At 49.8% G+C, this 25,385-nt stretch overlaps 1 protein-coding gene and 1 non-coding gene across 2 annotated transcripts in view; both read left to right on the forward strand.

The window, feature by feature from the left end:
* Positions 1–6,854, forward strand: part of LOC132687661 (uncharacterized) — a 71,874-nt gene extending 65,020 nt beyond the window's left edge. The window contains exons 2-3 of the transcript XR_013551969.2: positions 3,604–3,756; positions 5,238–6,854. This is a non-coding gene — a transcript (uncharacterized LOC132687661). The remainder of the gene's footprint in view (positions 1–3,603; positions 3,757–5,237) is intronic.
* A 1,712-nt stretch (positions 6,855–8,566) lies between these two features.
* On the forward strand, positions 8,567–9,968 carry LOC145713123 (uncharacterized). The gene has a single exon (XM_081791287.1). It carries the CDS (start codon positions 8,868–8,870, stop codon positions 9,501–9,503), a length of 636 nt encoding a protein of 211 aa, XP_081647413.1. The 5' UTR covers positions 8,567–8,867; the 3' UTR covers positions 9,504–9,968.
* Positions 9,969–25,385: the final 15,417 nt, after the last annotated feature.

Raw genomic sequence — 25,385 nt, forward strand, 5'->3', positions numbered from 1 at the left:
CACAGCCATCACAACTCATTTGAGTAACATCACCCAGGACTCTGTGTCCTGGTGCCTTGCATAAAAGAAGCTTTTGATTCTGTAATGATGTTGATGGGGAAGGTGCAAGTGTGGGATAGGGCATTCAGCAACAAGAGGATCCATAGCAGCGAGGGCAGCAGCAGGTGGTATGGAAACAAGTGATCTGGTGGCATCTGGGTATCCAGCAGCTAGGGTGGTAGCAACTGGACATATCACATTTAGGGTGGCAGTAGCTGGGGCACCAAGAGGTCCCCTGGCAGAGGCTGTGCCACAGCCCCGGTCAGAGCAGATGGAACCACAATAGGAGCTGACCGTGGTGTCGGATGGTGGAGGTTCATCATTTCCAGATGAGTGAGTTCCTGAGTTTGGTTATCTCCTTCCACAGTGCCCTCTTTGTACTCAGCTGAGATGCTGCTCCTCAAAAATAAAACTCAACCAGAATCTCCAACCTAACTTTCCTTACTCTTTCCTATAAATACATTTCACCCACCATACTAACTTATTTCCTATGGCATTTGTTGTTTCACCCAGGAATCTCTGGCTCTTGTCTTCTCATTGTCCCAATCCATGAATTAATATTGATATACTTCTACTCCTTAGCTGGTTATACTGTTTTCCTGATACTTTTAAAGTAAAGATTGCCTTCATAAGAATACAAACACTCTGCTTTTACCCAGTTCTCTCCTTCACTTTGTCTTGTCTTACGTGTTTGTGAGCTGTATGCCTTCTCCTGAGTTTTCAAACTTGACACATTTTATTTCTATGAATCAATCCTTATTTATTATTCTTCTCCAGTATTACCAACACACTCTACTGGCACGTATCTTCCTATTAAATTCAAGATTCCATTGTGAGTTCCATGAGGGGTGAGAACTGGGTCTCATCCCACATGTGTACTTCCCAGAACCCAATAGCACAAGGACCTTGCTAGGTGGCCTAAAATTCAATTATAGTAAAAAGGACATTCTTGTTTTCTCTTGATAAACTTGATGGGAGAGAGGTGGACAGTCTGGTTTGGGGAAAATTTAATTATTTGCATTTTCTCTAATGTAGGCTTTGATTGATATGTGCAAAATCAGTTTTCTTTGTAGGGCAGAAACCCAAACTTATCTTCAGTTCATAATCAACATTAAAAAATAATTAAGGACCACAAATGTTTCTGACACAGAGTAAGCATTTATTGAGACATAATTATTCTATCTCACATAATTCGTTGCAAAGGCCAAGCATGCACAACAATCATAAGATTAGGAACCTGTCCCCATGAAGTAAGGTAGATATTTGACTGAATGTCAAGGTAATAGGCATAGAACTTGGAGGGTTTGCATGGTATTTAGTTGCTTGGTGGCATGACCAATAAGATAAATAAATACAGTGACAGATCAGAACATGGCCAGATGCTGTGGACAAAAGAAATGAGAATAAGACGAGTACATTGGCATGATGGTGCTCAACTCAGGGCTGGTGGTGAGGAGCAAAGTCAACGATAAGAGGATCCACAGCAAACAGGGCAACAGCAGGTCATATGGCCCCAGGGGGCCCCAGGGAGTCTGACAACCTGCTGAGTGGAAGCAGCTGGAGTCATAGCAGGTAAGGTGGCAGCAGCTGGACACATAGCAGCTGGGTCAGCAACAGGTCTCCTGGTAGAGGCCATGGCCAAAGCCCTTGTCAGAGCAGACAGAGCTACAACAGGAGCTGACCCTGGTACGAAATGGTGGATGTTCTGTGTGGGTCTCCAGGACAATGAGATTCTCAAGTGGAAATCTTCTTCTCCCAAACTCTACTGAAGAGCTGTCATCATCACATCCAGGGTTATTTTCTTGCTATTGTTTATCATGTTTATTTTTTATGTTTATTTATTTATTTTTGAGAGAGAGAGAGAGCACAAGCATGGGAGGAGCAGAGAGAGAGGGAGGGAGGGAGAGAGAGAGGGGGGAGGGAGGGAGGGAGAGAGAGAGAGAGAGAGAGAAGAGAGAGAGAATCTGAAACAGGTTTAAGGCTTTGAGCTGTGGTCAGCTGAGAGCCTGATGCTGGGCTCGAACCCATGCACCATGAGATCATGACCTGAGCTGGAGTCAGATGCTCATGACTGAGCCACCCAGGTACCCCTTGTTTACCATGTTTAAAAAGAACTTATCAGACATTGTGATTGTGGCATGACTCTCATGCAGAGGTCACTTTGCATTTAAAATGGATGCTTATGGGGAGCTTAGGTGGCTCAGTCAGTTGAACGACTGACTCTTGATTTCAGCTCAGGTTGTGGGATCAAGCCCTGCATTGGGCTCCACACTGAGAGTGGAGCCTGCTTAAGATTCTCTCTCTTCCTCTGCCCCTCTTCCCTGCCCACTCTCTTAAAAACAATAATAATAAATTTTAAAAAGTAGAATGGATGCTTACACAGTTTTCATGTAATCTATCCCTAAAAGCATCACTTGCCTTTCTTTTCTGTTTCAGCATCATCTCATCTGTTTGTCTTATCCTTTTAGTATGTATCATTGGATATTCTGAGCATACTTGGAGTCACTCTTTGGCCTTCCAATCATTTAACCTCTTATATCCAAAAGAGACACAGAACCACATTTCCTCCTATCAGGACAACACTTAAAACAGACACAAACGTGGATATGCTATTGCACAAAAAAAAAAAAAAAAAAAAAAAAAAAGGAAAAGGAAAAAGAAAAAGAAAAAGGAAATGAGACCCCACTCCACTGTAGCACCATGGCTGGTGGTAAAACCAGCCCAGCACACCTGTAACTTAGTGAAGAAGCTAAGAAATACAACTGGGTTTAAGGCATGTGGCTTCAAGTTTATCTCATTCAAAATTGAATTGGTCATTCTCTCACTTTTTCTAAACCAACACCCCAATTATCCAGTCCTATTACAAATTACTTATTTTTGGTCCAAGTTTTCAAGCTAATAAAGTTACTAGAGTTCTCCTTTCTTCAAATGATCGTGTACTGATTCTCTCTATGCTGGAGCCATTCTCAGGACATAGACACAGAAGCAAATAATATCCACCCCATCCTTTTGCCACTAGGACTCCATTCTGACTTGCTGAACAACAGCAGATTATTTGACAGGGTGGATTGGTAAGGCCATTACCCATATGCTGGGTCTGCAAACAGGAGGTTTATACACCTTCATCCACATTTATCCACCTTTATCCGCTTCAGCAACATATGCCAGCAACAGAGGCACCTGCAGATGCATCCAAAATACTAGCCTTGGTTAAGTCAGAGCAAATGAAGCTCCATCAAGAGCCACATTGTTGCCACTGAAAGGAAAAGGCTCTTTTCCTTAAAAGGTTACAAGTGTAGAAATTGGGAAGTGTCCAAAATATTGTGCGCTTACTCTGCTTTGCTCCATTTATACACAGGATGGAGTAATTGTCCCTTTTGTTCCTGCATGAATACATTTTATGTTTATTTTAATTTTTTATTGAAGTATGATTAACATACATTTTTATATTAGTCTCAAGTGTACAATATGATGTTTCAACAATTCTACACATTATTCAGTGCTAATCACGGTAAATGTACTCTTTTTAATTTTTAAAAAATTTTTATTATTTTTTGTTTTTAGAGAGAGTGCAAACTGGGGAGAGGGGCAATGGGAGAGAGAGAATCTTAAGCAGGCTCCACCCTCAGTGCAGAGCCCAACATGACCCTGGGATCATGACCTGAGCTGAAGTTGAGTTGGATGCTCAACCCAACTGAGCCACCCAGGCACCCCACGGTAAATTTACTCTTAATCCACTTTATCTATTTCACCCACATCCCCATCCACTTCCCCTCTGGAAAATGCCACTTTGTTCTCTGTATTTAAGGGTCTGTTTTTTCATTTGTCTTTTTTTTCCTTTGTTCATTTGTTTGTATCTTTTATTCCATATGTCAGTGAAATCATATGGTTTGTGTCTTTCTCTATCTGATTTACTTCATTTACCATTATATCCTCTAAATCCATCCATGTCGTTGAAGATGGCAAGATCTTGTTCTTTTTTCTGGCTGAGTAATATTCCATGTTTTAAACATACCACATCTTCCTTATTCATTCATCTATTGACGGACACTTGGGATGCCTCCATATTTTGGCTGTTGTAAATAATGGTGCGATAACTATAAGGGTGCATATATCTTCTCAAGTTAGTGTTTTCATATTCTCTGGGTAAATACTCAGTAGTGGAATTACTAGATCATATGGTAATTCTATTTTTAATTTTTTTGATGAGTCTCCATACTGTTTTCCACGGGGGTTGCACCAATTTGCATTCCCACCAGTAGTGCATGAGGGTTCTTTCTCTCCACATCCTCACCATCACTTGTTATATATTTTCTTTTTGGTTCTAGCCATTCTGATAGGTGTAAGGTGATATCTCATTGTGGTTTTGATTTCCATTTCTCTGATGATTAGTGATGTTGAGCATCTTTTCTTGTGTCCATTGGCCATTTGTTTGTCTTCTTGGAAAAATATTTATTGGCATTTGTTCTTTTAAACTGCACTTCAAAGCAAATATTATAGTTGTCAAACTTCTTTGAAACCCTTCTCTTTACCATTAAATGTAAATATACTATCTGCAGAGAAAGCTTTTTTATCAGATTTGGAGCTCAGCATGTAAAAGACTGTCAGTTATACTCAAATCAGTCCCCTGATGCAGGAAGCAAGATACCTAATGAAGTTGTTGCTACTAATACATTTATCAATTACTGAATTTTGTGACACAGATGTACATCTTGTGAAAATATGGCTTTAGTTAAAAATGTGTTAAAGTATGTTTTGAAATCATCACCTGTGTTTCATCTATTATCAGAAGTATATCCCTAAATAGTTAGTGCCAAAGGAAAAAAAGTAGGTGGTGACAGTGGTTCTGACTTCTCCACATTAGCTTGAATTGTCAGGTGACCAGAGGATGTATTCAGTCTTAAAAAATAGTGATTCATAATTAAATGATGCTGTTATTGCCTACTGCCTCTTCCACTTCTGAAAATAAGTTCCTAAGGGTTATTAATTAACTAGGGGAACAGTCCTACCATTTACATTCAGAAGTTCATAATCTTTAAGGGACTCTTTCTCCTTGGGTAATTCTCCATGTATCTAGAAAAATACATTATAAATGATACCAGGAAAATTCTGATCATTGGTTCCAAATTTGGAACCAGTGTATGAAAGGCCTAGTGGAGAAGATAATTTCAGTGGCTTAAAAATTTATCTCTGCTCAGAAACCCAACTCTGCACATCTGAGACCATGATCTACTCTGGCTGCAGCTCCTGCTGCCAGCCTTTGTGCTACAGGACCACCTTCTGTTGGACCAGTGGTGCAGACAAACTGTTGTGGGGCCAGCTGCAGTGGACAAACCCACAGTGGGGCCAGCTGCCATGGAGCCAGCTGCTGCCAGCCTTGTTGCCACCCAACCTGCTGCAACACCACCTTCTATAGGACCTCATGCTGTCACATATGCTGTGTGTCCAAACCTACTGCCAGCCTTCCTGCTGCTAATTGCTTTGCCTAGAGGCACCATCTGCATAAAACACCAATTTGTCATTTGGGAAACAAAGTCACTGCCAATATTGCTGAAAGCCTGCGAACAGTCAACAACATTACAGGCTTCTGAATCACCTTGAGGAAGTGTGGACCATTTCTAGCTGAGTCTCATCTTCCTTCATCTTTGGATCATGTGCCAACTTCATGCATACTAATATGGAGTCATGACCTCTGCCTTGACTCCACAGTCAAGATTGTCACCCTCTCCCTTTCAATAACATACAGAAAGAAATTCTAGTGACTCACACATAGGTGTCTACAACTACTCAAAGTCTTCAAATCATGTTTCCTTTTTCAGTGTACTCATGGTTCTTATATCCTTCTTTCTTCTTCTTGTGATCCATGTAAATGTCTCCTGAGACACAGGGAGTCTTCACCTTTATTTCTCAATAAAGCCTGTACCATTCGCGTCCCATATGATGTTCATTTCTTTGTACAGTGTTCCCAATGTAGGTATTTGTACACAGGATACATACCAAATGCAGTACCCATTTGGAGCCTCATACAGTGTCTCACAAATTATTATCTCCATTTTCATACGAACAAACTTCCAGTCGCCTGTCTCAAGCTGATATGCACAGACTCAGAACCCAGACTGTGTCTCCTGCCCTTGATGAAGCGCACATATGTTCATTCTCTCCAGATGAGTTAGAAAGCACCCTGAGTCTCAAGAGTAGCAAGATGTTCATTTGAGTGTCTTTTTGGCCAAGGAAGTAATATTCTCTTGTGTATGCAAGTGACATCTGGGAATAACTTGTGGATATCAATGTCCAACAATTCAGCTGACAGTAGCCACATGTGGGAGCAGCAGGACCTGCCCTTTGAAGCTCTTGTGAACGTAGGAGTTTTGTTGCTTTAGACTCCTAGCTCCGCAGCACTCCCCTGCATCAGACACAGGCGAGCATGCAGTGTTCCCACAAGAAACACATGGAGCTGACCACATTGTATTTGGTTCTTGGGAATCACATTCTTGCTTGGCTTCCTGGTCCTCAGGGCCTATTAGCAGAGTAAAAAAGAATCAGGTAGTTTTGCCAAACCTATTTATCTCCCCAACTGTAAGGTGGTTTGTCATCATGATCAAAGTGTTCCCAAGGCAATTAAAGAAGAATGATGTCAGGGACTGAGAGATCGTGCAATGGTCATGTATGACTTTGAGTAATTCATAACTTCTGAACCATCAAAGGCAAAGGAACTCCCTCCGGTATTTTGTGAAGGAACTGTGAATAACAGAGGGGGAAAAATGATGCCTGCTCTGTGAGGGTGAGGAGAATGTGAGGAAGAAAAAAGAGACAACAACGTGTGCATTCCTAGGAGTCAAGAACGAAGTCTGCTGCTTCTGGTCCTGAACTACTGGTGCCAACTCAGCACTCAGGGCTGTGAGGCCGATTGAGGCTCTGAGAGGAATAGGAGACAGGGCCCCGGGTCACTTCCTGGGGGCAGTGGAGGGACCTCTGATGAGCTTCGAAGGCCCCTATCCAGGACACATGCCACCATTGGAGACTAGGTACCCAGGATGCTCTGGAGAGACTGCCAAGGCCAAATGTGCCTACCGCTGCTGGTTCTCAAGAGCTCGATGTTTGCAAAATAAGATGAAAAACTGACATGACCTATGTTTCCGAATATTTGCTGGATGTCGACTAAATGCTTCATGAGCATTCCCTTTAACTCTTGGAGGAACTTACAAAGTAGGTATTAAAGTTCCCATTGTGGAAGTGAGGAAATTGAGACTGAGTGGGGTAAAGGAAGGTCAGAGTTTTGTTTCTTCCAGAAGCTACTTGGAAGAAAAATGTCCAGGAATTTGGTTTTGCAGGGAGGTCATATTGCACTGGTCTGAGTGCAGGTAAGTGTCAAGTGAAAAGGCACTTTGAAGCCAGAATCACAGGTAGCAACTAAAGCTTTAACCTGAAAGATATATCAGAAATGATGTCTCACACATATACAGACACAGACACAGATACTGAGATTCTCCTATATCAGCAATTAGAGAGCTGGAATCTTTATAAACCAGGTCTCGAGAAGCACAAATGGAGTGTTTTTTCTCTGAGTGACATACTCAGGCAGGCTGACATTATGCTGTGCATGAAGAGCCCTTAGGCAAGGATTAGGAGTCAGGGCATATGTAGGGCTGGCGAATTCAAGACATCATTGACAATCCATAGTTTTTAACATTCATCCCACTATTTTATTAACTGGCTTGGTGGATAGACAAAGTAATTGGAAGAAACAGAAGAAGATGGTGAAATATGAATGGGGGATGAGAAGAAGTAGGAATAAAAGGAGAAGTGAGGGAGGAAGAAAGAAAGCATAGAAGGAAGGAGGGAGGGAGGAAGAGAGGGACAAAGGGGAAGACAAGAAAGAAAGAAACTAAAGAATGAAGGAAAGGAGGGAAGGAAAAAAGGCACGGTAGGAGGAAGGAATGCACAGACATGCAGGGAGGAAGGGAGAAAGGCAGAAAAAGAAACACAGCCTGACAAAAAAAAGAAAGAGCAAAGATAAATAAAGATGTAATCAGCTACATGAGGATTCTGATGAGGCTGGCTAACAAGTTTAGGACTACAGTGCCCAACTCACCAAGTTTTGCCCATAATGCCCCCCTTTCTGCCCCTGAAAGCCCCACATCCTGTGAAAGCATTGGATCCTAGGTATAACCGGGGGTACTGGACAATCCCCCCTGCTTTGCTTCTGCCTGGCCATGTGTCAGAGAAAAGACCAGACATTGGCTACGCAAGGGTCTTTGATTGAAAAGAGATACGAAGGTGGGGTTGGGTGCTACAGGAGACAGATATGCCTGTGGGAGTCTTGAATCCAACTTCTGTGGGGAAACGGAACTGGCCTCAAGGATCTACCACATTTGTCCCAGTGAACATATCAGCATCATGCCCCTCATCTCAGAGATACTCGCTATCCACATACAATCTAAGGGCAAAGACTGGGGAGGGAACACTGCCGTGACCCTAACCACCCCAGCAGAACGTGATCACACGATGGATGCCATGATCACTGAAACAAGAACGATGCTGCTGATGTGCCCACCTTCCTCTCGTTGGAAAATGTTTCTGTGAATTATTCTCAAATAGGAAACCATTAAACACATATTTGTAACGATTCCTGACATTTAGGAAACAACTTCCTCATTTATGATTCCCCAATGACTATGGAAAACGATGTAAACACCAACAAGGAAAGTCCTTCCCATTGGTCTAAACTTTGGGGGTCGAGCGCATAAAAGCCCCAGATCCGGAGTAGGGACCAGAATCTGACAATCTCACCTCCGGACAGGACCTGCCCACCCTCCACCCCTGACACCATGACCCACTCGTGCTGCTCCTCTTGCTGCCAGCCTACGTGCTGCAGGACCACCTGCTGCCGGACCACCTGCTGCCAGCCCACATGCTGTGGGTCCAGCGGCTGTGGGTCCAGTTGCTGCCAGCCTTGCTGCCGCCCAACTTGCTGTCACACCACCTGCTGCCGGACTACCTGCTGCCAGCCCTGCTGCTGTGGGTCCAGCGGCTGTGGACACAACTGCGGTGGGTCTAGCGGCTGTGGGTCGAGCTGCTGCCAGCCTTGCTGCCGCCCAACTTGCTGCCACACCACCTGCTGCAGGACCACCTGCTGTAGGACCACTTGCTGCCAGCCCAGCTGCTGTGGGTCCAGCGGCTGTGGACACAACTGCGGTGGGTCTAGCGGCTGTGGGTCGAACTGCTGCCAGCCTTGCTGCTGCCCAACTTGCTGTCACACCACCTGCTGCCAGCCCAGCTGTTGTGGGTCCAGCGGCTGTGGGTCCAGCGGCTGTGGACAAAACTGCTGTGGGTCCCACTGCTGCCAGCCAGTTTGCTGTACCCCCGTGTACTGCACGAGAACCTGCTACCACCCCACCTGCTGCTGCCTGCCTGGGTGCCTAGCCCAGGGCTCTGGATCCTGCTGCCAGCCTTCCTGCTGCTGATTGCCTCGCCAAGAACCACCATCTGACTTGCCACTTGGGAATCGGTCACTGCCAAGTGTTGCGGAAAGCCAGCCCGCAATCCCCAACATCTCGGTTATTCTTCCGCCTGTCTACCATCTTGTGAATCAGCCTGATGAAGTGTGGACCGCTTCTCCCTGATTCGCTTCTTCTTTCCTTCCCCTGGGTCATGTGCCAGCTTCACCCAACCTGATACAGAGTTAGGATCTCTGTTTGCTCTCCGTAGTCAAGAACTTTATCCTGTCCCTCTAAATACGTCAGCGCAACAACTCCTCAGGAATGACCTATAACTCGTGGAAACTGCTGAAAGCCCACACGGGTATGTTTTCTTTCTCGGTGTACTCATGAAGCTTGTACGCCTCTTGCTGCCTGTCATGTTCCCTTTCAATGTCTCCCTAGACGCGGGGAGTCTCGCCTGTATCTCTTAATAAACCCTAATCATTTGGAATCCCGTATCGTCTTTGTGTTTTTTTGTACGTACATTTTACATCACATGCAGTGTCCGTGTGGAGCCATACACAGTCCTCCACAAGTCATTATGCGCATTTTCAGCTGAGGAGATTTCACAGTGGAGTGTCCCACAGCTGACATGGACACACTCGGATCCAAGACTGTGGTTCGGGCGCTTGCTGAAGCGCACTTACGTTCAGATCTCCAGACGTGGTAGCAAACGCCCTTAGTGTCAGCACCAGCAAGATGTCCATCCGAGGCCTTCTTTGAGCGCACAAGTGTTATTCTCCGGGACAGGCGGGCCATCACTGGCACTAAGTTGTAGACATCAGTGTCGTACAACTCAGCCACAGCAGCCATACGTGAGGACAGCGGGACCCGCCCTTTAGAGCCCTGGGGAACCCAGGATGCTCCTGTTGCCTTGGGTGGCATCCAGGCCCTCAGCACTCTTCTGCCTCACATACAGGTGAGCCTGCGGTGTCCTCGTGAGCAACAGAGGCAGCTGAACACGCTTGTGTTTGGGTCGTGGAAATCACATTCTTGTTTGGCCTCCTTGTCCCCAGGACCTAATGGGATATAGTAAAATGGCATCTTGTGATTTTCTACCAAACCTAGGTCTCTCCCCTCCTGTAAGGTAGTTTGTCATCGCGATCAAAATGCTGCCCAGAGAGTTGATGAAGCATGGTGTCAGGGCCAGAGAGATCGTGCAATGGGCATGTAGGACTTTGAGTAATCCATGAGCTCTGAACCATCTAAGGAAACAGAATAAGCTCTGGTATATTGTGGAGGAAGTGTGAGCAACCGAGGGGGGAAAAATGATGCCTGCTCCGTCGGGGTGAGGAGAATGTGAGGAAGAAAAAAGAGACAACAACGTGGGCATTCCTAGGAGTCAGGAACGAAGTCTGCTGCTTCTGGTCCTGAACTACTGGTGCCAACTCAGCACTCAGGGCTGTGAGGCCGATTCAGGCTCTGAGAGGAAGAGGAGACAGGGCCCCGGGTCACTTCCTGGGAGCAGTGGAGGGACCTCTGATGAGCTTCGAAGGCCCCTATCCAGGACACATGCCACCATTGGAGACTAGGTACCCAGGATGCTCTGGAGAGACTGCCAAGGCCAAACGTGCCTAGCGCTGCTGGTTCTCAAGAGCGCGATGTTGGCAAAATGAGATGAAAACCTGACACGACCCATGTTTCCGCGTATTTGCTGGATGTTGACTAAATCCTTCGTGAGCATTCCCTTTAATTCTTGGAGGGGTTTGCAAAGTAGGTATTACGGTTCCCATTGTAGACGTGAGGAAATTGAGACTGAGTGCGGTAAAGGAATGTCAGAGTTTGGTTTTCCAGAAGCTCCTCTTCAGTAAAGAGTCCAGGAATGTGGATTCTTTGGGGAGGTCATATCACACTGGTCCAAGTGTAGGGAAGTGTCCCAGGGAAGAAACACTTTGAGGCCAGCATCACAGTTTGCAACCAAAGCTTTAATCTGAAAGGTATCTCAGAAACGGTACAACTCCAAACAGGCACACAGACGCGCGCGCACACACACACACACACACACACACACACACACACACACATGCACACACACATGCACACACACACACACACACACACAGGCTGAGATTCTCTTATTTCAGCCACGAGGGAGCTGGAGTCTTTATCAACCCACTCTCCAGAAGCAAGGGTTGAGTGTGTTTTCTCCGTGTAGCATGCTCAGGCAGCCTGACATTCTGCTGCGCGTGAAAAGGGCACTTAGGCATTGAGGTGCAGAGCTGGTAGGCAGAAGTTGTCCCAAACACACCAATACCCAAGAGATAGGTTTGGTGGCTTCAGACGTCTTTGGCAGACTATGGTTGTCACCATTCATTCCACTATGTTCTTAATTAGCCGGGCGGATGGAGAAAATCATTGGAAGAGACAGAAGAAGAGGGTGGAATATGAATGGGGGGGATGAGGAGAGGAGTAGGGGGAAAAGGAGAAGGGAGGGAGGAAGAAAGGAAGCATAGAAGGAAGGGGGGAGGGAGGAAGAGAGGGAGAAAGGGAAGAGAAGAAAGAAAGAAACTAAAGAATGAAGGGAAGGAAGGAAGGAAGGAAGGAAGGAAGGAAGGAAGGAAAGAAGGCACGGTGCGAGGAAGGGACCTGCATGGACAGGCATGCAGCGAGGAAGGGAGAAAGGCAGAAAAAGAAAGACAGCCTGACAGAAAAAAGAAAGAGCAACCATAAATAAAGATGTAATGAGCGACGTGAAGACACTGACGAGGCTAGCTAAGAAGGTTAGGGCTAGAGTCCCCAACTCACCTGGTTTTGCCCATCCTGCCCCCGCCTTTATGCCCCTGAAAGCCCCACCTCCGGTGAAAGCATTCGACCCTAGGAAAATCAGGGGTCCTGTTCAACAAGGACGTATATTGACTGATGCTTGCTTAGTCCCAGACTACTGCTGCTGCTTCTCCCCACCTGCTTTGCTTCTGCCTTGCCATGTGGCAGAGAAAACAGCAGACATCGGCTACGCAAGGGTCTTTGATTGAACTGAGATACGCAGGTGGGGTTGGGTGCTACAGGAGACAGATATGCCTGTGGGAGTCTCGAATCCGGCTTCTGTGGGGAAACGGAACTGGCCTCAGGGATCTACCACATTTGTCCCAGTGAACATATCAGCATCATGCCCCTCACCTCAGAGATACTCGCAATCCACATTCAGTCTAAGGGCAAAGACTGGGGAGGGAACACTGCTGTGACCCTAGCCACCCCAGCAGAACGTGATCACACGATGGATGCCATGATCACTGAAACAAGAACGATGCTGCTGATGTGCCCACCTTCCTCTCGTTGGAAAATGTTTCTGTGAGTTATTCTCAAATAGGAAACCATTAGACACTTATTTTGTAACGAATCCTAGCATTTAGGAAACCGCTTCCTCGTTTATGATTCCCCCAGTGACTATGGAAAACGATGTAAACACCAACAAGGAAAGTCCTGCCCATTGGCCTAACCTTCGGGGGTCCAGCGCATAAAAGCCCCAGAACCGGAGGAGGCACCAGAATCTGACAACCTCACCTCCGGACAGGACCCGCCCACCCTCCACCCCCGACACCATGACCCACTCGTGCTGCTCCTCTTGCTGCCAGCCTACGTGCTGCAGGACCACCTGCTGCCGGACCACCTGCTGCCAGCCCAGCGGCTGTGGGTCCAGCGGCTATGGGTCCAGCTGCTGCCAGCCTTGCTGCCGCCCAACTTGCTGTCACACCACCTGCTGCCGGACCACCTGCTGCCAGCCCAGCTGCTGTGGGTGTAGCGGCTGTGGACACAACGGCGGTGGGTCTAGCGGCTGTGGTTCAGGCTGCTGCCAGCCTTGCTGCTGCCCAGCTTGCTGTCACACCACCTGCTGCCGGACCACCTGCTGCCAGCCCAGCTGCTGTGGGTGTAGCGGCTGTGGACACAACGGCGGTGGGTCTAGCGGCTGTGGTTCAGGCTGCTGCCAGCCTTGCTGCTGCCCAGCTTGCTGTCACACCACCTGCTGCCGGACCACCTGCTGCCAGCCCAGCTGCTGTGGGTCCAGCGGCTGTGGACACAACGGCGGTGGGTCTAGCGGCTGTGGGTCGAGCTGCTGCCAGCCTTGCTGCTGCCCAACTTACTGTCGCACCACCTGCTGCCGGACCACCTGCTGCCAGCCCAGCTGTTGTGGGTCCAGCGGCTGTGGGTCCAGCGGCTGTGGACAAAACTGCTGTGGGTCCCGCTGCTGCCAGCCAGGTTGCTGAACCCCCGTGTACTGCACGAGAACCTGCTACCACCCCACCTGCTGCTGCCTGCCTGGGTGCCTAGCCCAGGGCTCTGGATCCTGCTGCCAGCCTTCCTGCTGCTGATTGCCTCGCCAAGAACCACCATCTGACTTGCCACTTGGGAATCGGTCACTGCCAAGCGTTGCGGAAAGCCAGCCCGCAATCCCCAACATCTCGGTTATTCGTCCGCCTGTCTACCATCTTGTGAATCAGCCTGATGAAGTGTGGACCGCTTCTCCCTGATTCGCTTCTTCTTTCCTTCCTCTGGGTCATGTGCCAGCTTCACCCAACCTGATACAGAGTTAGGATCTCTGTTTGCTCTCCGTAGTCAAGAACTTTATCCTGTCCCTCTAAATACGTCAGCGCAACAACTCCTCAGGAATGACCTATAACTCGTGGAAACTGCTGAAAGCCCACACGGGTATGTTTTCTTTCTCGGTGTACTCATGAAGCTTGTACGCCTCTTGCTGCCTGTCATGTTCCCTTTCAATGTCTCCCTAGACGCGGGGAGTCTCGCCTGTATCTCTTAATAAACCCTAATCATTTGGAATCCCGTATCGTCTTTGTGTTTTTTTGTACGTACATTTTACATCACATGCAGTGTCCGTGTGGAGCCATACACAGTCCTCCACAAGTCATTATGCGCATTTTCAGCTGAGGAGATTTCACAGTGGAGTGTCCCACAGCTGACACGGACACACTCGGATCCAAGACTGTGGTTCGGGCGCTTGCTGAAGCGCACTTACGTTCAGATCTCCAGACGTGGTAGCAAACGCCCTTAGTGTCAGCACCAGCAAGATGTCCATCCGAGGCCTTCTTTGAGCGCACAAGTGTTATTCTCCGGGACAGGCGGGCCATCACTGGCACTAAGTTGTAGACATCAGTGTCGTACAACTCAGCCACAGCAGCCATACGTGAGGACAGCGGGACCCGCCCTTTAGAGCCCTGGGGAACCCAGGATGCTCCTGTTGCCTTGGGTGGCATCCAGGCCCTCAGCACTCTTCTGCCTCACATACAGGTGAGCCTGCGGTGTCCTCGTGAGCAACAGAGGCAGCTGAACACGCTTGTGTTTGGGTCGTGGAAATCACATTCTTGTTTGGCCTCCTTGTCCCCAGGACCTAATGGGATATAGTAAAATGGCATCTTGTGATTTTCTACCAAACCTAGGTCTCTCCCCTCCTGTAAGGCAGTTTGTCATCGCGATCAAAATGCTGCCCAGAGAGTTGATGAAGCATGGTGTCAGGGCCAGAGAGATCGTGCAATGGGCATGTAGGACTTTGAGTAATCCATGAGCTCTGAACCATCTAAGGAAACAGAATAAGCTCTGGTATATTGTGGAGGAAGTGTGAGCAACCGAGGGGGGAAAAAATGATGCCTGCTCCGTGGGGGTGAGGAGAATGTGAGGAAGAAAAAAGAGACAACAACGTGGGCATTCCTAGGAGTCAGGAACGAAGTCTGCTGCTTCTGGTCCTGAACTACTGGTGCCAACTCAGCACTCAGGGCTGTGAGGCCGATTCAGGCTCTGAGAGGAAGAGGAGACAGGGCCCCGGGTCACTTCCTGGGAGCAGTGGAGGGACCTCTGATGAGCTTCGAAGGCCCCTATCCAGGACACATGCCACCATTGGAGACTAGGTACCCAGGATGCTCTGGAGAGACTGCCAAGGCCAAACGTGCCTAGCGCTGCTGGTTCTCAAGAGCGCGATGTTGGCAAAATGAGATGAAAACCTGACACGACCCATGTTTCCGCGTATTTGCTGGATGTTGACTAAATCCTTCGTGAGCATTCCCTTTAATTCTTGGAGGGGTTTGCAAAGTAGGTATTACGGTTCCCATTGTAGACGTGAGGAAATTGAGACTGAGTGCGGTAAAGGAATGTCAGAGTTTGGTTTTCCAGAAGCTCCTCTTCAGTAAAGAGTCCAGGAATGTGGATTCTTTGGGGAGGTCATATCACACTGGTCCGAGTGTAGGGACGTGTCCCAGGGAAGAAACACTTTGAGGCCAGCATCACAGTTTGCAACCAAAGCTTTAATCTGAAAGGTATCTCAGAAACGGTACAACTCCAAACAGGCACACAGACGCGCGCGCGCACACACACACACACACACACACACACACACACATGCACACACACATGCACACACACACACAGACACAGGCTGAGATTCTCTTATTTCAGCCACGAGGGAGCTGGAGTCTTTATCAACCCACTCTCCAGAAGCAAGGGTTGAGTGTGTTTTCTCCGTGTAGCATGCTCAGGCAGCCTGACATTCTGCTGCGCGTGAAAAGGGCACTTAGGCATTGAGGTGCAGAGCTGGTAGGCAGAAGTTGTCCCAAACACACCAATACCCAAGAGATAGGTTTGGTGGCTTCAGACGTCTTTGGCAGACTATGGTTGTCACCATTCATTCCACTATGTTCTTAATTAGCCGGGCGGATGGAGAAAATCATTGGAAGAGACAGAAGAAGAGGGTGGAATATGAATGGGGGGGATGAGGAGAGGAGTAGGGGGAAAAGGAGAAGGGAGGGAGGAAGAAAGGAAGCATAGAAGGAAGGGGGGAGGGAGGAAGAGAGGGAGAAAGGGAAGAGAAGAAAGAAAGAAACTAAAGAATGAAGGGAAGGAAGGAAGGAAGGAAGGAAGGAAGGAAAGAAGGCACGGTGCGAGGAAGGGACCTGCATGGACAGGCATGCAGCGAGGAAGGGAGAAAGGCAGAAAAAGAAAGACAGCCTGACAGAAAAAAGAAAGAGCAACCATAAATAAAGATGTAATGAGCGACGTGAGGACACTGACGAGGCTAGCTAAGAAGGTTAGGGCTAGAGTCCCCAACTCACCTGGTTTTGCCCATCCTGCCCCCGCCTTTATGCCCCTGAAAGCCCCACCTCCGGTGAAAGCATTCGACCCTAGGAAAATCAGGGGTCCTGTTCAACAAGGACGTATATTGACTGATGCTTGCTTAGTCCCAGACTGCTGCTGCTGCTTCTCCCCACCTGCTTTGCTTCTGCCTTGCCATGTGGCAGAGAAAACAGCAGACATCGGCTACGCAAGGGTCTTTGATTGAACTGAGATACGCAGGTGGGGTTGGGTGCTACAGGAGACAGATATGCCTGTGGGAGTCTCGAATCCGGCTTCTGTGGGGAAACGGAACTGGCCTCAGGGATCTACCACATTTGTCCCAGTGAACATATCAGCATCATGCCCCTCACCTCAGAGATACTCGCAATCCACATTCAGTCTAAGGGCAAAGACTGGGGAGGGAACACTGCTGTGACCCTAGCCACCCCAGCAGAACGTGATCACACGATGGATGCCATGATCACTGAAACAAGAACGATGCTGCTGATGTGCCCACCTTCCTCTCGTTGGAAAATGTTTCTGTGAGTTATTCTCAAATAGGAAACCATTAGACACTTATTTTGTAACGAATCCTAGCATTTAGGAAACCGCTTCCTCGTTTATGATTCCCCCAGTGACTATGGAAAACGATGTAAACACCAACAAGGAAAGTCCTGCCCATTGGCCTAACCTTCGGGGGTCCAGCGCATAAAAGCCCCAGAACCGGAGGAGGCACCAGAATCTGACAACCTCACCTCCGGACAGGACCCGCCCACCCTCCACCCCCGACACCATGACCCACTCGTGCTGCTCCTCTTGCTGCCAGCCTACGTGCTGCAGGACCACCTGCTGCCGGACCACCTGCTGCCAGCCCAGCGGCTGTGGGTCCAGCGGCTATGGGTCCAGCTGCTGCCAGCCTTGCTGCCGCCCAACTTGCTGTCACACCACCTGCTGCCGGACCACCTGCTGCCAGCCCAGCTGCTGTGGGTGTAGCGGCTGTGGACACAACGGCGGTGGGTCTAGCGGCTGTGGTTCAGGCTGCTGCCAGCCTTGCTGCTGCCCAGCTTGCTGTCACACCACCTGCTGCCGGACCACCTGCTGCCAGCCCAGCTGCTGTGGGTGTAGCGGCTGTGGACACAACGGCGGTGGGTCTAGCGGCTGTGGTTCAGGCTGCTGCCAGCCTTGCTGCTGCCCAGCTTGCTGTCACACCACCTGCTGCCGGACCACCTGCTGCCAGCCCAGCTGCTGTGGGTCCAGCGGCTGTGGACACAACGGCGGTGGGTCTAGCGGCTGTGGGTCGAGCTGCTGCCAGCCTTGCTGCTGCCCAACTTACTGTCGCACCACCTGCTGCCGGACCACCTGCTGCCAGCCCAGCTGTTGTGGGTCCAGCGGCTGTGGGTCCAGCGGCTGTGGACAAAACTGCTGTGGGTCCCGCTGCTGCCAGCCAGGTTGCTGAACCCCCGTGTACTGCACGAGAACCTGCTACCACCCCACCTGCTGCTGCCTGCCTGGGTGCCTAGCCCAGGGCTCTGGATCCTGCTGCCAGCCTTCCTGCTGCTGATTGCCTCGCCAAGAACCACCATCTGACTTGCCACTTGGGAATCGGTCACTGCCAAGCGTTGCGGAAAGCCAGCCCGCAATCCCCAACATCTCGGTTATTCGTCCGCCTGTCTACCATCTTGTGAATCAGCCTGATGAAGTGTGGACCGCTTCTCCCTGATTCGCTTCTTCTTTCCTTCCTCTGGGTCATGTGCCAGCTTCACCCAACCTGATACAGAGTTAGGATCTCTGTTTGCTCTCCGTAGTCAAGAACTTTATCCTGTCCCTCTAAATACGTCAGCGCAACAACTCCTCAGGAATGACCTATAACTCGTGGAAACTGCTGAAAGCCCACACGGGTATGTTTTCTTTCTCGGTGTACTCATGAAGCTTGTACGCCTCTTGCTGCCTGTCATGTTCCCTTTCAATGTCTCCCTAGACGCGGGGAGTCTCGCCTGTATCTCTTAATAAACCCTAATCATTTGGAATCCCGTATCGTCTTTGTGTTTTTTTGTACGTACATTTTACATCACATGCAGTGTCCGTGTGGAGCCATACACAGTCCTCCACAAGTCATTATGCGCATTTTCAGCTGAGGAGATTTCACAGTGGAGTGTCCCACAGCTGACACGGACACACTCGGATCCAAGACTGTGGTTCGGGCGCTTGCTGAAGCGCACTTACGTTCAGATCTCCAGACGTGGTAGCAAACGCCCTTAGTGTCAGCACCAGCAAGATGTCCATCCGAGGCCTTCTTTGAGCGCACAAGTGTTATTCTCCGGGACAGGCGGGCCATCACTGGCACTAAGTTGTAGACATCAGTGTCGTACAACTCAGCCACAGCAGCCATACGTGAGGACAGCGGGACCCGCCCTTTAGAGCCCTGGGGAACCCAGGATGCTCCTGTTGCCTTGGGTGGCATCCAGGCCCTCAGCACTCTTCTGCCTCACATACAGGTGAGCCTGCGGTGTCCTCGTGAGCAACAGAGGCAGCTGAACACGCTTGTGTTTGGGTCGTGGAAATCACATTCTTGTTTGGCCTCCTTGTCCCCAGGACCTAATGGGATATAGTAAAATGGCATCTTGTGATTTTCTACCAAACCTAGGTCTCTCCCCTCCTGTAAGGCAGTTTGTCATCGCGATCAAAATGCTGCCCAGAGAGTTGATGAAGCATGGTGTCAGGGCCAGAGAGATCGTGCAATGGGCATGTAGGACTTTGAGTAATCCATGAGCTCTGAACCATCTAAGGAAACAGAATAAGCTCTGGTATATTGTGGAGGAAGTGTGAGCAACCGAGGGGGGAAAAAATGATGCCTGCTCCGTGGGGGTGAGGAGAATGTGAGGAAGAAAAAAGAGACAACAACGTGGGCATTCCTAGGAGTCAGGAACGAAGTCTGCTGCTTCTGGTCCTGAACTACTGGTGCCAACTCAGCACTCAGGGCTGTGAGGCCGATTCAGGCTCTGAGAGGAAGAGGAGACAGGGCCCCGGGTCACTTCCTGGGAGCAGTGGAGGGACCTCTGATGAGCTTCGAAGGCCCCTATCCAGGACACATGCCACCATTGGAGACTAGGTACCCAGGATGCTCTGGAGAGACTGCCAAGGCCAAACGTGCCTAGCGCTGCTGGTTCTCAAGAGCGCGATGTTGGCAAAATGAGATGAAAACCTGACACGACCCATGTTTCCGCGTATTTGCTGGATGTTGACTAAATCCTTCGTGAGCATTCCCTTTAATTCTTGGAGGGGTTTGCAAAGTAGGTATTACGGTTCCCATTGTAGACGTGAGGAAATTGAGCCTGAGTGCGGTAAAGGAATGTCAGAGTTTGGTTTTCCAGAAGCTCCTCTTCAGTAAAGAGTCCAGGAATGTGGATTCTTTGGGGAGGTCATATCACACTGGTCCGAGTGTAGGGAAGTGTCCCAGGGAAGAAACACTTTGAGGCCAGCATCACAGTTTGCAACGAAAGCTTTAATCTGAAAGGTATCTCAGAAACGGTACAACTCCAAACAGGCACACAGACGCGCGCGCACACACACACACACACACACACACACGCACACACACACATGCACACACACACACAGACACAGGCTGAGATTCTCTTATTTCAGCCACGAGGGAGCTGGAGTCTTTATCAACCCACTCTCCAGAAGCAAGGGTTGAGTGTGTTTTCTCCGTGTAGCATGCTCAGGCAGCCTGACATTCTGCTGCGCGTGAAAAGGGCACTTAGGCATTGAGGTGCAGAGCTGGTAGGCAGAAGTTGTCCCAAACACACCAATACCCAAGAGATAGGTTTGGTGGCTTCAGACGTCTTTGGCAGACTATGGTTGTCACCATTCATTCCACTATGTTCTTAATTAGCCGGGCGGATGGAGAAAATCATTGGAAGAGACAGAAGAAGAGGGTGGAATATGAATGGGGGGGATGAGGAGAGGAGTAGGGGGAAAAGGAGAAGGGAGGGAGGAAGAAAGGAAGCATAGAAGGAAGGGGGGAGGGAGGAAGAGAGGGAGAAAGGGAAGAGAAGAAAGAAAGAAACTAAAGAATGAAGGGAAGGAAGGAAGGAAGGAAGGAAGGAAGGAAGGAAGGAAGGAAAGAAGGCACGGTGCGAGGAAGGGACCTGCATGGACAGGCATGCAGCGAGGAAGGGAGAAAGGCAGAAAAAGAAAGACAGCCTGACAGAAAAAAGAAAGAGCAACCATAAATAAAGATGTAATGAGCGACGTGAGGACACTGACGAGGCTAGCTAAGAAGGTTAGGGCTAGAGTCCCCAACTCACCTGGTTTTGCCCATCCTGCCCCCGCCTTTATGCCCCTGAAAGCCCCACCTCCGGTGAAAGCATTCGACCCTAGGAAAATCAGGGGTCCTGTTCAACAAGGACGTATATTGACTGATGCTTGCTTAGTCCCAGACTGCTGCTGCTGCTTCTCCCCACCTGCTTTGCTTCTGCCTTGCCATGTGGCAGAGAAAACAGCAGACATCGGCTACGCAAGGGTCTTTGATTGAACTGAGATACGCAGGTGGGGTTGGGTGCTACAGGAGACAGATATGCCTGTGGGAGTCTCGAATCCGGCTTCTGTGGGGAAACGGAACTGGCCTCAGGGATCTACCACATTTGTCCCAGTGAACATATCAGCATCATGCCCCTCACCTCAGAGATACTCGCAATCCACATTCAGTCTAAGGGCAAAGACTGGGGAGGGAACACTGCTGTGACCCTAGCCACCCCAGCAGAACGTGATCACACGATGGATGCCATGATCACTGAAACAAGAACGATGCTGCTGATGTGCCCACCTTCCTCTCGTTGGAAAATGTTTCTGTGAGTTATTCTCAAATAGGAAACCATTAGACACTTATTTTGTAACGAATCCTAGCATTTAGGAAACCGCTTCCTCGTTTATGATTCCCCCAGTGACTATGGAAAACGATGTAAACACCAACAAGGAAAGTCCTGCCCATTGGCCTAACCTTCGGGGGTCCAGCGCATAAAAGCCCCAGAACCGGAGGAGGCACCAGAATCTGACAACCTCACCTCCGGACAGGACCCGCCCACCCTCCACCCCCGACACCATGACCCACTCGTGCTGCTCCTCTTGCTGCCAGCCTACGTGCTGCAGGACCACCTGCTGCCGGACCACCTGCTGCCAGCCCAGCGGCTGTGGGTCCAGCGGCTATGGGTCCAGCTGCTGCCAGCCTTGCTGCCGCCCAACTTGCTGTCACACCACCTGCTGCCGGACCACCTGCTGCCAGCCCAGCTGCTGTGGGTGTAGCGGCTGTGGACACAACGGCGGTGGGTCTAGCGGCTGTGGTTCAGGCTGCTGCCAGCCTTGCTGCTGCCCAGCTTGCTGTCACACCACCTGCTGCCGGACCACCTGCTGCCAGCCCAGCTGCTGTGGGTGTAGCGGCTGTGGACACAACGGCGGTGGGTCTAGCGGCTGTGGTTCAGGCTGCTGCCAGCCTTGCTGCTGCCCAGCTTGCTGTCACACCACCTGCTGCCGGACCACCTGCTGCCAGCCCAGCTGCTGTGGGTCCAGCGGCTGTGGACACAACGGCGGTGGGTCTAGCGGCTGTGGGTCGAGCTGCTGCCAGCCTTGCTGCTGCCCAACTTACTGTCGCACCACCTGCTGCCGGACCACCTGCTGCCAGCCCAGCTGTTGTGGGTCCAGCGGCTGTGGGTCCAGCGGCTGTGGACAAAACTGCTGTGGGTCCCGCTGCTGCCAGCCAGGTTGCTGAACCCCCGTGTACTGCACGAGAACCTGCTACCACCCCACCTGCTGCTGCCTGCCTGGGTGCCTAGCCCAGGGCTCTGGATCCTGCTGCCAGCCTTCCTGCTGCTGATTGCCTCGCCAAGAACCACCATCTGACTTGCCACTTGGGAATCGGTCACTGCCAAGCGTTGCGGAAAGCCAGCCCGCAATCCCCAACATCTCGGTTATTCGTCCGCCTGTCTACCATCTTGTGAATCAGCCTGATGAAGTGTGGACCGCTTCTCCCTGATTCGCTTCTTCTTTCCTTCCTCTGGGTCATGTGCCAGCTTCACCCAACCTGATACAGAGTTAGGATCTCTGTTTGCTCTCCGTAGTCAAGAACTTTATCCTGTCCCTCTAAATACGTCAGCGCAACAACTCCTCAGGAATGACCTATAACTCGTGGAAACTGCTGAAAGCCCACACGGGTATGTTTTCTTTCTCGGTGTACTCATGAAGCTTGTACGCCTCTTGCTGCCTGTCATGTTCCCTTTCAATGTCTCCCTAGACGCGGGGAGTCTCGCCTGTATCTCTTAATAAACCCTAATCATTTGGAATCCCGTATCGTCTTTGTGTTTTTTTGTACGTACATTTTACATCACATGCAGTGTCCGTGTGGAGCCATACACAGTCCTCCACAAGTCATTATGCGCATTTTCAGCTGAGGAGATTTCACAGTGGAGTGTCCCACAGCTGACACGGACACACTCGGATCCAAGACTGTGGTTCGGGCGCTTGCTGAAGCGCACTTACGTTCAGATCTCCAGACGTGGTAGCAAACGCCCTTAGTGTCAGCACCAGCAAGATGTCCATCCGAGGCCTTCTTTGAGCGCACAAGTGTTATTCTCCGGGACAGGCGGGCCATCACTGGCACTAAGTTGTAGACATCAGTGTCGTACAACTCAGCCACAGCAGCCATACGTGAGGACAGCGGGACCCGCCCTTTAGAGCCCTGGGGAACCCAGGATGCTCCTGTTGCCTTGGGTGGCATCCAGGCCCTCAGCACTCTTCTGCCTCACATACAGGTGAGCCTGCGGTGTCCTCGTGAGCAACAGAGGCAGCTGAACACGCTTGTGTTTGGGTCGTGGAAATCACATTCTTGTTTGGCCTCCTTGTCCCCAGGACCTAATGGGATATAGTAAAATGGCATCTTGTGATTTTCTACCAAACCTAGGTCTCTCCCCTCCTGTAAGGCAGTTTGTCATCGCGATCAAAATGCTGCCCAGAGAGTTGATGAAGCATGGTGTCAGGGCCAGAGAGATCGTGCAATGGGCATGTAGGACTTTGAGTAATCCATGAGCTCTGAACCATCTAAGGAAACAGAATAAGCTCTGGTATATTGTGGAGGAAGTGTGAGCAACCGAGGGGGGAAAAAATGATGCCTGCTCCGTGGGGGTGAGGAGAATGTGAGGAAGAAAAAAGAGACAACAACGTGGGCATTCCTAGGAGTCAGGAACGAAGTCTGCTGCTTCTGGTCCTGAACTACTGGTGCCAACTCAGCACTCAGGGCTGTGAGGCCGATTCAGGCTCTGAGAGGAAGAGGAGACAGGGCCCCGGGTCACTTCCTGGGAGCAGTGGAGGGACCTCTGATGAGCTTCGAAGGCCCCTATCCAGGACACATGCCACCATTGGAGACTAGGTACCCAGGATGCTCTGGAGAGACTGCCAAGGCCAAACGTGCCTAGCGCTGCTGGTTCTCAAGAGCACGATGTTGGCAAAATGAGATGAAAACCTGACACGACCCATGTTTCCGCGTATTTGCTGGATGTTGACTAAATCCTTCGTGAGCATTCCCTTTAATTCTTGGAGGGGTTTGCAAAGTAGGTATTACGGTTCCCATTGTAGACGTGAGGAAATTGAGACTGAGTGCGGTAAAGGAATGTCAGAGTTTGGTTTTCCAGAAGCTCCTCTTCAGTAAAGAGTCCAGGAATGTGGATTCTTTGGGGAGGTCATATCACACTGGTCCAAGTGTAGGGAAGTGTCCCAGGGAAGAAACACTTTGAGGCCAGCATCACAGTTTGCAACCAAAGCTTTAATCTGAAAGGTATCTCAGAAACGGTACAACTCCAAACAGGCACACAGACGCGCGCGCGCACACACACACACACACACACACACACACACATGCACACACACATGCACACACACACACAGACACAGGCTGAGATTCTCTTATTTCAGCCACGAGGGAGCTGGAGTCTTTATCAACCCACTCTCCAGAAGCAAGGGTTGAGTGTGTTTTCTCCGTGTAGCATGCTCAGGCAGCCTGACATTCTGCTGCGCGTGAAAAGGGCACTTAGGCATTGAGGTGCAGAGCTGGTAGGCAGAAGTTGTCCCAAACACACCAATACCCAAGAGATAGGTTTGGTGGCTTCAGACGTCTTTGGCAGACTATGGTTGTCACCATTCATTCCACTATGTTCTTAATTAGCCGGGCGGATGGAGAAAATCATTGGAAGAGACAGAAGAAGAGGGTGGAATATGAATGGGGGGGATGAGGAGAGGAGTAGGGGGAAAAGGAGAAGGGAGGGAGGAAGAAAGGAAGCATAGAAGGAAGGGGGGAGGGAGGAAGAGAGGGAGAAAGGGAAGAGAAGAAAGAAAGAAACTAAAGAATGAAGGGAAGGAAGGAAGGAAGGAAGGAAGGAAGGAAGGAAGGAAAGAAGGCACGGTGCGAGGAAGGGACCTGCATGGACAGGCATGCAGCGAGGAAGGGAGAAAGGCAGAAAAAGAAAGACAGCCTGACAGAAAAAAGAAAGAGCAACCATAAATAAAGATGTAATGAGCGACGTGAGGACACTGACGAGGCTAGCTAAGAAGGTTAGGGCTAGAGTCCCCAACTCACCTGGTTTTGCCCATCCTGCCCCCGCCTTTATGCCCCTGAAAGCCCCACCTCCGGTGAAAGCATTCGACCCTAGGAAAATCAGGGGTCCTGTTCAACAAGGACGTATATTGACTGATGCTTGCTTAGTCCCAGACTGCTGCTGCTGCTTCTCCCCACCTGCTTTGCTTCTGCCTTGCCATGTGGCAGAGAAA

The sequence above is a fragment of the Panthera onca genome, chromosome E1 (assembly GCF_046562875.1).
Source record: "Panthera onca isolate mPanOnc1 chromosome E1, mPanOnc1 haplotype 2, whole genome shotgun sequence".
NCBI classification, from domain to species: Eukaryota; Metazoa; Chordata; class Mammalia; order Carnivora; family Felidae; genus Panthera; species Panthera onca.

Bases quoted from the DNA above. Each gene is read 5' to 3' on its own strand.
- LOC145713123 (XM_081791287.1), top strand. From the start codon at position 8,868: ATGACCCACTCGTGCTGCTCCTCTTGCTGCCAGCCTACGTGCTGCAGG.